The 15644-nt window shown below is 39.0% G+C and overlaps 1 protein-coding gene across 1 annotated transcript; it reads left to right on the top strand.

The window, feature by feature from the left end:
- Nucleotides 1-11881: 11881 nt before the first annotated feature.
- On the top strand, nucleotides 11882-14557 carry barhl2 (BarH-like homeobox 2). Its single transcript, XM_034179133.1, has 3 exons — nucleotides 11882-12649; nucleotides 13103-13328; nucleotides 14233-14557. The coding sequence occupies exons 1-3, from the start codon at nucleotides 12133-12135 to the stop codon at nucleotides 14543-14545; spliced, it is 1056 nt and encodes a 351-aa protein (XP_034035024.1). The 5' UTR covers nucleotides 11882-12132; the 3' UTR covers nucleotides 14546-14557.
- Nucleotides 14558-15644: the final 1087 nt, after the last annotated feature.

Genomic DNA, 15644 nt, shown 5'->3' with positions numbered 1-15644 from the left:
ATAACTTCTTTGTCAAATATTATGTTAAAGCTAGCAAGAAATAAACACTTCTAAAACTGAATATGCTGTTTTTGTAACCTGATAACACCTCCTAAGTGATTTACAGGACATTTCCCGGATGTCAGGGGGCATGCTAATTCAAAGCTAACTTCTGCTCTTGTCAAAAGCTCATGAATGCGCACAAGCATGCCCTCCTGCAGACACTGTTAAAACATAAATATTGTTTAGCATTGAGTGATTAACTGATACGTAAGACAATGGGATGTAAATAACAATAAATGTATAATTTATATATATATACTTTGCACCGTGATACCAGTTAACAACTGCAAATTATAAAGAAGACAGTGCTCATATGACTGAGGGTATTTTAGCATTGTGTTATATTTTTTAATAGTACACAGGATTCATATTACTTACTACTTTGTGTCTCCTTGCATACAAGTGTAACCATCAAAATATACCCAAATATGCATGATTTCCATAACATGATGATTGTATGTATTCATGTGCAAAAGTCTACTTTCACATTTTGCCAACAGTTTTCAAAAAAGCTAAAATGTTTTTGTTTATATCTCAAAACTGTCTTCTGTTGAAGAGAACAACTTGCTTTTCATGAGTTTCAGGTTTGGAGGAGGATCAGAAGGAGGCTTCTGCTCAGACAACGGTAGGCCCTAATTGTTGCATATAGGGACCAACAGTCCCTACATCATTTTTGCTCTGATGACACCTCACATGGTAGCAGCCAGCCTTGGAGGGCTACAAACAGATTTGGCAATGTGGCACCTGTTAGCCCGAATGGGATCACATTGTTCTTTTCTGAGGAGCCTAAGCTGAAGAAAAGAGGAGAACACACAGCCATTTGCTTTCAGTAGCAGACTACTGATTGTTTAACATGTTTGTTAACAGTGTTCTACAATGCTGTTTTTACCACAGATTGCACCCATTTTCAGGCCCCAATTAAGAAAAACATAAACAATTGGGTATCAATTGTTTATGTTTGTTTATGCTGCACGTTTATCTATACCTAAGTTCTTGCCCCATCACACACCCCATCCTGGCCACCGCTCACGCCACCCCTTTCCCCTCCGGGGGCTGCGCGGTTTTTAGCTGCGGCAGGACCCCGTTCCCCCCAAGCTAGCAGTGGCACGACTCCAGTTGCAGCGGCCTTCACCCACTTTGCCTCCATTCGGATGATGAACTGCCTCAAGTTTAGTGCACATAAACAATGTCAAATGTATATGTGTTGTCTTTAATTTTGATGTGTGCCATTATTACAGTAAACAAGTAATAACTGTGGATTAATTGCTGTATTCTGAGGTAATTGGAGTGTAAACATAATTGCCCTATAAATAAAGTTGTCTGAAGTCTGAAGTCAGAACTCAACAATGGGAGCCCACCTGAAGTTGTATCTAAAAAATAAATAAATCAAACAAAATGTATTAAAGTAAATTGTTCCTTATTACCCAGTGTCCTTCAGGCTGGAAATAGTGCCATTCCTTGTTCTTCCAGGACATCTTCTATTGTAAGTTCTCTGCCAGTCATTGTTTCTTGCCATGTTGATCCATATTTAGATTTAATTTTTAATCCTTTGATTGAACTGTGTTTTGAACATAAAAAGGAACAAATCATGTGCTGGGGTGCCACCGGCTCAACACTGGCACCCGCTGGACAGTTCAGAAAATGCATCAATTTCAATTTATAAACTTTGTATTTCAAGGCTACAGTCAGTGCATGGTCTGTACGTGCACTAGTGCGTACGTCTTATTTGTCTCTCCATATTTGATTTTTGATCAGCACATATTTGCAGCACGTGTTTTTCGTTGTAATTCCTGCTCACCTCATAGCCCTCTGCATGTCTGTGCTCCTTTAAGATGAGAGCACCTTTGATTTCCTCCATCTTTGTGTCACACTGACTTGCATGCTGTTTGACAGGTGGAGTTAAAATAGAGAAAACTCTGGATGAAAATTCATCAGGCTCAATCCCTCGCCCTGGGCTGTATAGGCAGCTGAGACAGAAGCCCACTGCTTTGTGTCAAATGTTTATCAAAGGGCCTGATTAAATTGCTGTGTTCAGGGTAACATCCTAATAGAAGAGAGAAAAAGATGAAATCCCGCTATCTTGGCAAGCGATTCCTGTATGACTGAGTGAGAACGAGGATACTGTGGTGGCAGATGAAACGTCTGACCGGCCGGCTGGAAAGGAGGCTGGAATATCATATGCCCTTTGTTGTGGCACAAAAAGAGACTCAGGCTCTGAGATGTGTTGTTGTTCTCGCTTTCCTCTGTCTTCTCCATCATTCTTTTTTTCTCTTTATTGCTGCAGGAAACAAACCTGGCCCCGTTTGCTGAGGCCAGCTGGCTTCCCCTGGCCATTCCTCTGTGTTTTGTTGCAAAAGGCCAAGGCTGTGCAGCCTGAGCAGTTTTCCCCGCAGTGCCACGCCACAGGCCACGCTCGCCTCGGCCGCTTCGTCACCGGGGGACCGGCTAACGTCTCCTGACTGCGCTCTGCTACATTTCTCAGATGTGGTCATGTCACATCAGCCCAGGCGCGTGTGACATTGCATCCCTTTGTAACTTTAAGCAGTTTGTTGCTATCCACGTTCTCTCGGCTTTGATCTCTCGCTTTTTGAGTGACGCTATGATTTGTTGAGCTATTTTGTGGCAGCGGCTCTGCCACACGTTTGTGTCAGATAATAGGGCCTATTACAAGATCTCTCGATCTGGACGGTTTTGCCCTACAGGAGAGAGAGAGTGAGGTAGAGAAAGAGCGCGGCTTCCCCCTATGTTTCTCTGTTTTTTCATCCGTACCCTGCATTTGAATTTCTCGATAATAGGCTTTGACTTCTGGCTGCACGTTTATGGGTCTTTTCATGTTATCAGCTTAGCTCATAGCACGGAGCTGAAGAACACAGACTCCTAGTGACAGGCCAGCCAGTCAGCAAGGCGAGCCTGTCAGGATCTCTCATACACTAATGATTTCCCTTTAGTCTATTTTCTGTCTCATTGGCCGTTTCCTTCAAAAACAAAATTGCTCATTTAAATTCTCATGCCCGGGGCATTTTGGTCTTCAAATATTGTTGGAAAGTGAAAGGATTAGGCAAAATATGCTTTTTTAAAATGTTAATATATTTTCTGGTTCACTTTCTCCTCTGAGGCCAATTAGGGAATTTCTGCTGGCTGCATTAATGTCAAACTGACATCCGCGGCTATAATTACACTGTGCTTGAAACCTAACTTTCACTTGTGGGTAGATGAGCGTGCCTCGCAGTGACACGGAGACTGGCTCTGCCAGCTTTTGATCATTTAATCATTGCTTGCTTGCTTTCACTCCTGACTCCCTCGCTCACTGATGAGTTCACCTTTTGATTCTTTCAGCTGCAAAATGCAGCGTTGTGTTTCATTATTCGCTGCTGTATTCTGCAGCCGGCGTCAGTGACATCATCTCACCATTTTGCCAGCTCACATTAATGCACACAGAGGCAGCTGCTCATACCGTATGTATCTTGTTTACTTGCTTGATGCACAATTTACATTGTGCTGTTTGTGTTTTCACCTTGTTTGGTGCTGCACAGAGTGAGCGGGCGATCGGGTTTGGTAATATGCAGCACAAATGTTCTGTGTGTACACCAGACGGCTAATGGCGGGTTCACCATGAATTTACTCTCTGAAATCGCACGCGACACATGATGGTTCATGAATTTACCTGAATTAAGTGTATGTATGAGAAGAGGAAATTGGATCAGATTTACAGAATAACATATAAAACTTAATTTTACCTGTATCTTTCCTATACTTAAAAAAAAAAAAAAAAAAAAAAAAAAAAACAAGACAGTAGTATGGTAAATTAAAGATTGGATTTATCTTCTAATCTTCAACCAAAATGCATTAAACTGCAGAATGCATTGACAGTAAACTTTATTTTCCAATAGGATTTGTCTTAAATCAACATTTTTCTCATGCAACACTTGCTAATTTCATGTCTTGTATGTGCGTGCATGTGTGTGTTTGGACAAGATAACTCAAAAACTGCTGGACAGATTTCCTTCAAACTTGGTGTGAATATTACTCGGACAGTTATCACAATGCAATTATATTTTGGAGTAGTTTGGTCAAAGATAAAAGAAAACATGGTCAGAAACACCATTTTTTGTATAGCTTGACAACCAAGAAGCTTTGATGGATGATCAAATATTACACATATTGAACAGGAAAATATTTGTGACTGACTGGTGTGAATGACTTCATAATGAAGTTAGATAATGAATTCATACACAGTCAACGACTCCATTACAGTCATCTGGATATTTTTTGCACATTTATATTGTGGTGTGTGGATGTAGATGTCTTTTTTTATTGAAAACTCTGTTTGATGCTCCAATTGTTGTTTTTCAAATGGAACAATTGGAATGTTCTGCACATTTTTTCTGTTATTTTAAAGCAACCTGTTAATACAGAGCAGACTTTACAAATCAGATAGAATTATTAGTGTTTTGTTATGGAAGACAAATGAGACACGCCCTCGTATTTAGCCTCAAACTGCTTGACTGTTGTGATGCCAGTCAGGATAATGACCGTTTGATTGCTTTGAATTGTCATTACTCTGTGTTAGACACGATCAATCTGTTCCACTGCGTGCTGGCTCTGGGGATGGAGGGGAAAAAACATCATCATACTATCTGCTCAACTGCTCACATGCTTCCTCCACTATCGGTAGCCACTGTTTTTGACTGCTGGCTCCCCAACTCCTCCTCTGTTTGAACTGTTTTACCCTTTTGCTTGGACTTCAGGTAATAGGAAATGGCACTGACCCCTCCTGATCCCCCCGATTACCTTTGTGAAGCGTGAATGTGGTAAAGAATCACACATCAGCAGACGAGTTGTAATTATTTTTGCGATGCCATCAGCACAGATCAATCACTCAGGCAGCCTGCTTGTGAAACGCTGCTCGCAGCCATGGATGGAGCCAGCAGCGACCCTCCTTGACTGACAGCTTTGGTAATTAAGTGATTGTTTAGTCCCCCTACGACTTTTATAACAACCTTGTCAGGTCCAGTCTGTGCTGGGAACACAATCAGATCAGTGTGTTCTTCACTGCCTGAGCAATTGGGATCATGAACCTCAGAAAAATGTGAAAAAAGTGAAAAGAGAACCCTGTCTTTATCTTTATATGTTTGTCGTGGCAAACACTATGACAGCCAATAGAATGCACAATTTATGGAGCCCTGGAGTGGCCAAAGAGAGAGATTAAAATAAATGTTCCTTCTCTCAGCATAGGAAATACATTTTGTTCCCACATTTTGATGATTTTGTTCCCATGTTTTCATGGGATTAATCCAAAGCAATTGCTTTAGATTGAGCAAACATTCTGAATTCTGCAATTAAAGAGTCTAAGTATTTTCAGCTGGGAAAACCATGCTGATGGAAACAGTCCTTATGACTTAAAGATAAGCCAGTGAAAAATCATCCAAGTCTGAATTTAGGCAACAAACAAATGCTTCATTGTGGCTAAATACTTAAGAAAAAGAAGTAGGAACATGTACTTTTAATTCAGACAACAGAGAGGTTCAAGGACAAGTAGTTTAAATGGTAAGTGGCTGAATGAATGACTTAGCCTGCCAAAATTATTTATTCATACTGTGTGCATGAGTTAATCTCAACTTGGGAATTCATTCATCAATAATGGGAACCAAAATCAATCACATGTGCACAAATTATTCAAAATGTTTGAAGTAATTAATCAAAACATATGCACAAAGTAATCAAAATGTATGAAGGAATTGTATCTTGTGGACCCATATTAATATAAACGTGCACAAATTAGTCAGAATTTGGGAAATAATTCATCAAAACATATGTACACTTAATCAATATGTGGGAATTAACTAATCAAAAAAATGCACAAATTAATCAGAATGTGGGAATGAATTCTGACTCGTGCACAAATTAGTCAAAGACTGCATGGATGAATCAAAACATGCAAACAAATTAGTCAAAAGATGGATATGAAGTCATCAAATGATTCATGGATTAATCAAAACACTGGAACAAATTAATCAAAGCACTTTGACAAATTAAACATAATGTGGTATTGTATTGTATGTCATCTGCACAAATGAATCAAAACCTGTACATGAAATAATCGAGATATGTACACAAATGAATCAAAATATGGGAATGAATTCATTAAATCATAAGAAAGGATTTGACAAAATGTGGGTACTAATTAATCAAAATGAGGGTGACAAGTTTAATCTCATGCACACAAATCAATCAAAATTGCTGTGTGCATGGAATAGCATTTTGAGTAGTATATATATATATATATATATATATATTCACTCCATGATCTCACGTGGACAGGAGTATTTATTCCACTGCCCTTGACATTTCTTGACAACGTTTCCTGATGATTACACTTTTAATTATGAAGAATGCTACTTTACTTCAAAACTTTCACAGTCTGCAATGCTGTGTTATCTGTGTATGTAACAGAAAATAAAGTACTTTGAAAAATTATATGTGAACTTTCATTACAAATACTTGATGCTAAGATGTTGGAATACATACAATTTGTCCACAGGAACTGAAGTACAAACGTCAAACCAATCTCATGCAGTAACCCTTGAATCATAAACTTCTTGGGATAAAATTTCATACTGAAATGTGATCACATCCCCATTCACCTTTTCCATCACACAAAAATACAGAACTTCTCCTGCATGTGAAATATGTTCAGTGTGATGACAAACATAATGATCAGCTACATACTATTGGTACACTTAGAAAACTACTTCAGTTGGTACTGTAGTGTACTAATGAACTAAGTTTGTCCAAATTTACTTCACAAGTGTTATTTATGACACTTAATCTGGAAGAAAATTTGTGTATTTTATTAATTGAAGTAGTTGCAATAGATTGGTGCAGCATCTCTTTTTTCAGTGTGCACAATGAAACAGTCAATAACTCTACGCAGTGTGAAAACTGCAGTCACTTTACTTTTTTTTCAAAAACTATGCAAACACTTTGCCTAAGAAAAAATAAATGTTATACAGTGAAGTAGATGAAGTAGATTAAGTTGTTTATTGTGAGTGTACAATACTTAAAATAAGTTGCATGACTGACAAACGTGTTAGTTCATGTAAATTAAAAGCACTGCTTTGTGATGCCTTTTTTGTGCACTGTTTGCACAGTTCTTTTTGCTGCTCTTGTTTTGTTCAGGGTCACCACAGGACATTTGTCATGTTTTACACAGGATACCTTTCCTGATGCAAGAGAAGATTTGGGAACACTTGGGCCTTGAAGGCTCAGTCGAGATACCAATGAGATACCACAGTACTTGTCACCATATGGATTACAGTAAACTTATAGCCCTGAACTGAGTTCTACAGTACAAATACACCACTTAATAATTCATCCAGAAACATGACATTTATTGGCAAATGCCAAACTACAATCAGCCAACAAAGACTATTTTACAGATTTGAACCATTTCTAAAAGTAAGGCAGCACCATTATCTTAATTTGTTAAGTAAATTGTAAAGTTGTCAAATAAAAGCAATGAAGTGAAAAGATCAATATTTTTCTCTGAAATGTAGTGGAGTAGAAGCAGAAACTTGAATGAAAAGGTGAAAAAACCTCAAATAAAGTACAAGTAGGCCACCTCCGATTTGTTGGCTACTTAATTACAGCACAAGAGTAAATGTACCACTGAAGGAAAAACACCTTTTACAATTATTTTTCGAAATTAATGCAATTCAATGACAGCTTTTTAAACACCAAATTACAAGTAACCTATAGAAAATGAATGATGATAAGAGCAGGTTATGATGCTATGTTATTTACAGTGCATTGTGACAGGGTGAGGTGGAGAAATGAATGAAATCAACATTTAACTTCATTTTAAAGAACTTTATCAATTTGAATGTTACCAAATGAAGCAATTTAATTAGGTATTCTTTGTTAGTGTAATCAACTACACTGAAAAAAAAAATCAAACCCAGTTAAACTGCTTCAACTGGTAACATTCAAATGAATGAAGGTTGTCCAATTTAAGTTAATAAGTAAATATTATTTGTTGATTTAGATCTATCTAATTAATTTGCATGTTACCAGCTGAGGCGCTGTAAGTTTGTCCAACAATTCTGTTTTCAGTGATGAGTTTGGAAAATCCCATCTTTAAATAACACAAACCCAATTACAACTTTAGTTTAATTGTTCAGGATATTCATGTATTCACTGTATTTGGAGTCAACATAAATTCAAAAGAAGGTTGATGCAAAAACTTCTCCTTGTTCTCTCTGATAATATGTATATGCCAGATCTTCATGTGTGTTGATCTGAGCAAAATGTGGCACCAACTTCACTTGTGTAACATTTTAAACAGCTTCTTCTTCATCACCAGCTGATTGTGCAATTCTCAGACCTCCAAATTGTTTGGCTTCTAGTTGCTGGAGAAAAATTTTACACTTTCAGGCAAAAGCAAACAATCAAATATTACAAGCAACTTTTCCTGGTTTGGAATAGAAACCTGCAAAACAATGACATTTATGTTTCCAATATTGTCATTAATGCAAAAAAAAAAAAAAAAAGCTTTCACAGAATTTTAGTTTGACCAGTTTTTGGTTTTAATGAAGACGTTTTATTTCACCGCAAACTTACGTCACCTGTCCTCACCAGTTCTAATCTAAAGCAAACAGTTTGTCTTGGACTACGCCGACCTCTCGGGAGGGTCTTGAACAACAATAACAGAAAATGTGTGATATTTGCTGCAGTCACATGCTTCAGAACAGATCGGACCTACGAGTGTCACAGAGGAGTCACAGTGGCCATGAAGCTTTGGAAGAGATTTCATAGAAGACTATTACCTTTTTTTTTAAACTTTAGAAATAAGAGATCATTTCAGCACAGGCAGGAAAAATAAAAATGTGCACACACAATATTGTGCAGAAGGAATTACACATTTCTCTCCATGTGTATAAAATAAATACAATTGAAAATTATCCTACAATTTATAATAACCAGAATTAATCTGAAAAATGTATGCATAAATATATGTGATTTTAAACAGTAACTGTAAATAAAATTATTAGCAATTAATAGGAGAGTATTTTGACAGAATTGGACAGTATATGTATTTTTTTTTTTCTTGTAAGGCACTTTCGTTATTCACATTAGCTTTTTCTATCAGACTGCATTTTGCATTTTCAGTCATTTTACTATTTCCATTGTCCACCATAAAGCCAACACATGCAAGTTTCTCCACAATACAAAATTAAATAAATAAATTCATTTTCTTCACTACAATTTTTTGGGGGGTTTTTTTGATTCAGCTTTAAAATGATGCCTTAATAGCTTTATGCAAATACTTTTCCAGATAATGTTAAATCTGTGCTGAGTGACTCCTGAACATCAAGTTCTTAGTTCACATGCACAGTCACAAAATCTAGAGTCGAAAGGAATGCTTTTGGTTCCACTCCAAACAGTGTTAGTACAACTATGTCACAGTATTAAACTTAAGAGGAATGAATAGCAGAGATAGAGTTACAGGTTAGTGAGGAGGATGAGGTAAGGTGATGCACTCCGGCGGTTGATGTCATCTAGGAAGAAGCTGTAAACCACCTGGTTTTACACTAGCATAGTGTTCATTTCACACTATTTGGAGTGTTATCAAATGCCCTCCTGCAGAGATGATTTACTCTGTAAAATGTACTGGGTCATTTTAAGAAATTTAAAATAAAACTGACTTCAGTCCTGTTATGCTCCTTAGCTGGTATCAGCCATCAGAATGCATCGCTTTGTCTCAGCCTCCACATCTGGAACATCTTCAGTGACTGACAACCCAAATATGGGGCGTCTCCTTGTAAACGCTGCCTTACTGCAACCTTAAGGTCGCCAGCAGTGAAGTGACAGTGAACAGAATCAATACGGTGCCAGCCACTCTTATACTGTCCCATCATTGACCATCAGCAGGGGCCAATAAGACGATGCCCCCAACTGGTAGCATTCGATTTGCTCCTGCGGTGCCTTAAACCTAATAAAGCGATTGATTGTTCCTGTGTTGGCTGATGAGCAGCCCACGTTCCTCTCAACACACTGACTGGCGTGTTTAAGCATTGCTTTGATCTGACCTGAGTGATTTGTAGACAATGAGGTTTGCAGAGGCACGATTACGGGCGGCACGTTTTCATGCACATCTCTGATATTTGTGTTTCTTCTCTGATCACTGACACCGTGGTTCTGCTGGCTGAGTGATGACCACATCCGTGCAGTTTAGGATCACTTTCCCTGGCTAAAATGTGGCGTCACTGGGCTCATCAAAGGGAAACTGAGGCCTCAGTCCTGCAGCACGCTGAGCCCTCGCTTTGTCGCCGCCTAGTGGCCAAAAATGTCTCTACATTAAAAAAAATCCACATAAAAGAAACACCGTTATTTCAGCAATAAAATTATTTTTATGGTGTTCTGTTTACTTCAACATTTAATCAAAAATATATAAAATACTTTATTGTAGGTGACGCGTTTGATCTCTTTTTTCACTAAATTGCTCCAAACGTCACTTATATATATATATATATATATATATATATATTGAAATCCATGTGAAAAAGCTAAATTTAACTTAAATAAAGCAGCTATTTTGCTGACACCTTTGAATAATTAGTGTCATCAAATAAACTATCATTTTCTGTCAACATGCATGCAGCTGCAAGAAAATAAAAAGTTACTTTTAGAACAAAATAAGTCTAAAAAGCTTTTTTAGGAAAAATTCTGGAAGGCTTTTGCAATACTCTTTATTCTTCTAATCACATTAGTGACAATAAATGCACATAAATAGCTGGAAAACATTAAAAATCAAGCAGCAAAATATTCAGTAAGAACATTTTAATTTTCTCTTAATAAGAATAAAATAAAACTCGGCATTTAAAAGAAGAACAAACCTAGAAGTCCGCAACAGATATAGAACATCCATCCGCTTGGCGTTTAAGGGCCGATTGGAGAGAAAAATTACATCTTCAAAGAAAAAAAAAAAAAAAAAAAAGCTCCGACTTCAGCTTTTCATTTCCGAATAAGTAAGAGACTGAAATCCATCTGACAGAAAAGACTCGTCCGACCGGGAGGGGAAGAAAGTGGGAGCAGCGCTTCAGAACATCCGCACACTGTGCGTCAGGTGCAGCCTGTGAGCGCGCAGCGCGCTTTCCTCCGCATCCTTCAAATCCACGTCGGAATTAAGCGCAGAAGTTCTCCTGCTCATTAGCGCCTCATAATCACTTTACTAATTAGGATGACACGGTCGTTAACGGGACGCGCTGTCACGACGGTCTCCGCCCATTCCCCAAACATTCACCATATAGTCAAGAATAATTAAAAAAAAAAAAAAATCATGTCATCATCATCTTCCCATCACCGAGCTGCGATTTCACCAAAATTCGTTTGTTTTCCAATATATTTACAGGATTTTTTTTAATAATCAAACGGTCTTTATTCAAACCTACTAAACGTTTAAAAACAAATTCTGAAAAAAAGTCAATTAATTTGGATTAAAAAGAAAGTTTGCTGAGAAGTTTGTTACTATCCATTTAAAATCCAGCTTTTTATACTCGTGTTTGATTTAAACGTTTCCACTTTTTTGCCGTTTGAGAAATAATTGCACTAGTTGTGCGGCGCTTTGCGCGTGCGGAACGCAGTGCGTGATTGGTGAGGTGGCGCAGCCGGTCGTGATGTAAGCCAATGACAGCGGAGGGAGGGAGGTGGGAGAAAAGGCGATGAGTGTTTATTATAAAGGAGAAAATATTAATTCCCCTTCGCCGAGGGCCGTGACGTCACTGTAGGAAGTGGTTGTCGAGCAACACCGGAGCGATTATCAGAAAAAAAAAAAAGAGGAGCCTGGTGTCGAGGAGTCGGCGCGCTCTATATCTGAGTATACGGCTCAACTTTGAACGCAAAGTTCACCGTGCACTGGACTAACGCGCACAGCCGCGCTCGCCGTGCGCCGCGGTGTCGGACCACAGGTGGATTTGGTCTCTGGGGCTCGCTTGGCACCAGTCCCTGTTTCTGTTTGTTGATTCCTCGTTCGTGCATCATCAGGGGACACGCGCCTCGCTGGTATGAAGACTTCATCACTGCGGTGGTAACATGGAAGCGTCCAGCGGCTCCAGTTTTGGGATAGACACGATTTTATCCAGCGCCTCCAACTCTGTGCTGATGAACGGGGACTTCCGGACGGCGGACTTCAGGAGCCAGGCCACGCCGTCACCATGCTCAGAGATAGACACTGTGGGCACGGCCCCCTCATCCCCCATCTCCGTCACCATGGAGCACGGCGCCGACCCGCATCTGGTCCAGCAGGACAGCCTTCAGCATCACCACCATCACCACAACCAGCCGCAGAGTTTGCCGTTGTCACCTCAGCAGCAGCCGCTGGCGGGGCCCGGCTGCGCCCCGAGGACTGCCACCTCGTCCTTTTTAATCAAAGACATTTTAGGGGACAGCAAACCGCTAGCGGCGTGCGCGCCCTACAGCACCAGCGTGTCCTCACCCAAACCGGAAAGTGCCGCTGCTCCGGACGGCATCAGGCCCAAACTGGAACAAGACGAACCCCGAAGCAAACTGGACAAAAGAGACGAGCTGCAAAGCGACATCAAGTGCAACGGTAAGAAAAAAATAAAATAAAAAAAGCGAGAGCGCAAAAATATCACGAAAAGAGATTTTAAAAAAATAAACTTCATAAACCGACAAAAACACAACCTATAATAATAATAATAATAATTGGTAATTTGTGGCTATACTAATGTTGAAACAAATCTAAACCCCGTGCGTGGGCCTCGCTCGTGGATCAATTAGAGAGATTATTGTTGGTAGAGGGGGATCACGGTGCCACAAACACGCACCGACTCACCTATTGATTTGTGGTTTTCTGAAAAAAAAAAAAAAAAATCTTTTCATTTCATGGCTTCAGTCGTGAGGAGTCATTTTATTTTTTAGAGGAGGCCACAGTGTGGATGAACACGCGCGTCCTCACCTCATATTTCTGGTTCGACTGGATCAGCAGTAAAGTTGCAAAGAGAAGTGAATTTGTAATCCCTCCGTGTGGCTCTGTGTTCAGGGACTAAAGAAGAAGGCGACCGGGAAATCTCCAGTAGCAGGGACAGTCCGCCGGTGCGCACGAAAAAACCCCGCAAAGCACGCACGGCCTTTACGGACCACCAGCTGAACCAGCTGGAGAGAAGCTTCGAGAGACAAAAATACCTCAGTGTGCAGGACCGCATGGACCTGGCTGCGGCCCTCAACCTGACAGACACGCAGGTCAAGACCTGGTACCAAAACAGACGGTAAGCAGCAGCCGCACAGCCGCGCGCCAACCAGCAGCCGGGAATAATAATAATAATAATAATAATAATAATAATATCAAACTCATACAATTTAAAAGAAATAGTACAAAAAACACCTCTATTAAAATACCTGATTTTGTCTTTTTGTTTGAGTTTTATTATAATTCTTGATCATTTTCAGTTTTCATCATTTAAATCCAACGAGGAACCAATTAAATCATTTTTTAACAGCCTCCTGTTTGCTGAATAAATCTGACATGACACACTGATAATGAAACCATGTGTCATGTTGAGGTGGATTTCCCACGAAGAATTGAATTTTGGTGAATTTCTAAAACGGTATACGACTTTATTTTTGCAATTTATCGACTCTGTTTTTCAGATTGTACTTTATTTTTGTTTTTAAACGTTTCTTTTTGGATTGCGTTATTTTTGTCGTCTTAATTTTTGAGATTGCATTTTTAAAATTACATTTTTTTAATCTGAATCGACTATTTTCGAGATTGCATTTTTTTTGTAAACAACAATTTTTGAGGTTGGATATTGTTTTGTTTTGATTAACTGTTTTTTTTTTAGATTGCAATTTATTTATTTAATTCTAAATCAAGTCGCACATTATTTTTATTTTTGGATGTCTGTTAAATTTGTGATGAAAATGTAGAGTTTAAAAAGTTTCTTCGAAGAAAGACATATATATATATATATATATATATATATATATATATATATATATATATATATATATATATATATATATTTTTTTTTTTTTTTTTTTTTTTTTTTTTTCAGTGAAGTGTGATCTACAGGTGTGCTATTCAAATCAAAGTGTTTCTGTGCTTAATTATTTTTCTCAGAATAGTTAGTGACCTGCAGGTGAATTAAGGCTGCATTTGTCCGGTTTCAGGACCAAGTGGAAGCGGCAGACCGCGGTGGGTTTGGAGCTCCTGGCGGAAGCCGGAAACTACTCGGCCTTACAGAGAATGTTCCCGTCGCCGTATTTCTACCACCCGAGCCTGCTGGGCTCCGTGGACAGCACCACGGCGGCTGCGGCGGCCGCAGCCATGTACAACTCCATGTACCGGACTCCTTCCGCGCCGCACCCGAGCCTCCAGAGACCCCTGGTCCCCAGGGTGCTCATCCACGGCCTCGGGCCGGGGGGGCAGCCGGCCCTGAACCCCTTGTCGAACCCCATGCCCGGCACACCGCACCCGCGATAAAAAAAAAAAAAAACCCTCAAATCAGACGGTGACCAGAAACCTGGTCGAACACGAACCCAGGACTTATTACCCCCAAAAGACTGCTTTGGAAGAGACGTGACAGAAAGAGGAGGTGTTTAATCTGGAGCCGAACAGTCCCGACCCAAAGACTTGATGTCGGAGCCGTGAGGGCTGCTCGTGTCTGATTGTTTGTTTGTCTTTTGTACAAATACACTTACATTAGCAAATAAACTTATAAAGTTTATTAGATGGAGACGAACGGAATGAATAAAGAAATAATGATACTAATTTGAACTGCAGACGTTTCTATTGAAACACGAGTCTAAATTTCTTTTGTGCGCAAAAGCAAGACAAAGTGCAAAATAAACAACAAATAATAAAAGAAAGTGATATGATGGGCTGATCTTCAGAATTGTATTATATTTAAATAGAATTTTAAGCCAATTAGTGAAATCCTGACTGCTTAATTTCTGTATGTTTTTGTGACGTTAAAATCAGTCAAACTGACTTTAATGTTATATATATTAATTTGCAGAAGGGCACGTGATCTTTTAAAACAAGGGTAATTCATTTCATTTCAACCACTGAATTTAATTCCATTTTGTTTAGTTGGTTTTTCGGTGGACGCGCAGCAGCTGACCGGTTTCTCTGAGGATTTTGGGAACCTGTCCTTGGTTCCGGCAGCTGCTCTCAGAGACAACACTGAGTTCTCTAATCCGCTCATTCTGCGCTCCCATAAACGTTTGAGAACTTAACTTTTTTTTTCAACCCACAAAGTTCTAAGGATTGTGTTATATCTCCCTGACGTCTTACACCAACTCTGGAGTGATTTGTTCTGTTTCCGTTAGTCTCACTATCATTTACGCACAATCCCCCGTTATTTTATCAAGCATATATTTATGTTAAAAAACACAAAAACATAGTAATTTTCTAAATATCTCTGTACATCTCGATTAATATATATATATATATATATATATATATATATATATATATATATATATATATATATATATATATATATATATATATATATATATATATAGGTGTGTGTATTGGCCTGTCCGCGCCGACCGGAGAACTGTTAGTGTGAATGAAC

Source organism: Thalassophryne amazonica, chromosome 10 (genome assembly GCF_902500255.1).
Source record: "Thalassophryne amazonica chromosome 10, fThaAma1.1, whole genome shotgun sequence".
Taxonomy (NCBI): Eukaryota; Metazoa; Chordata; class Actinopteri; order Batrachoidiformes; family Batrachoididae; genus Thalassophryne; species Thalassophryne amazonica.
This window is presented reverse-complemented; position numbering and strand designations above follow the sequence as displayed.

What these genes read in the sequence shown, in the direction of transcription:
- barhl2 (XM_034179133.1), top strand. Translation starts at nt 12,133, where the DNA reads ATGGAAGCGTCCAGCGGCTCCAGTTTTGGGATAGACACGATTTTATCC. An exon ending in AAGCGACATCAAGTGCAACG is followed by an intron (nt 12,650 to 13,102) that starts GTAAGAAAAAAA and finishes CTCTGTGTTCAG; the next exon opens with GGACTAAAGAAGAAGGCGAC. An exon ending in ACCTGGTACCAAAACAGACG is followed by an intron (nt 13,329 to 14,232) that starts GTAAGCAGCAGC and finishes GTCCGGTTTCAG; the next exon opens with GACCAAGTGGAAGCGGCAGA.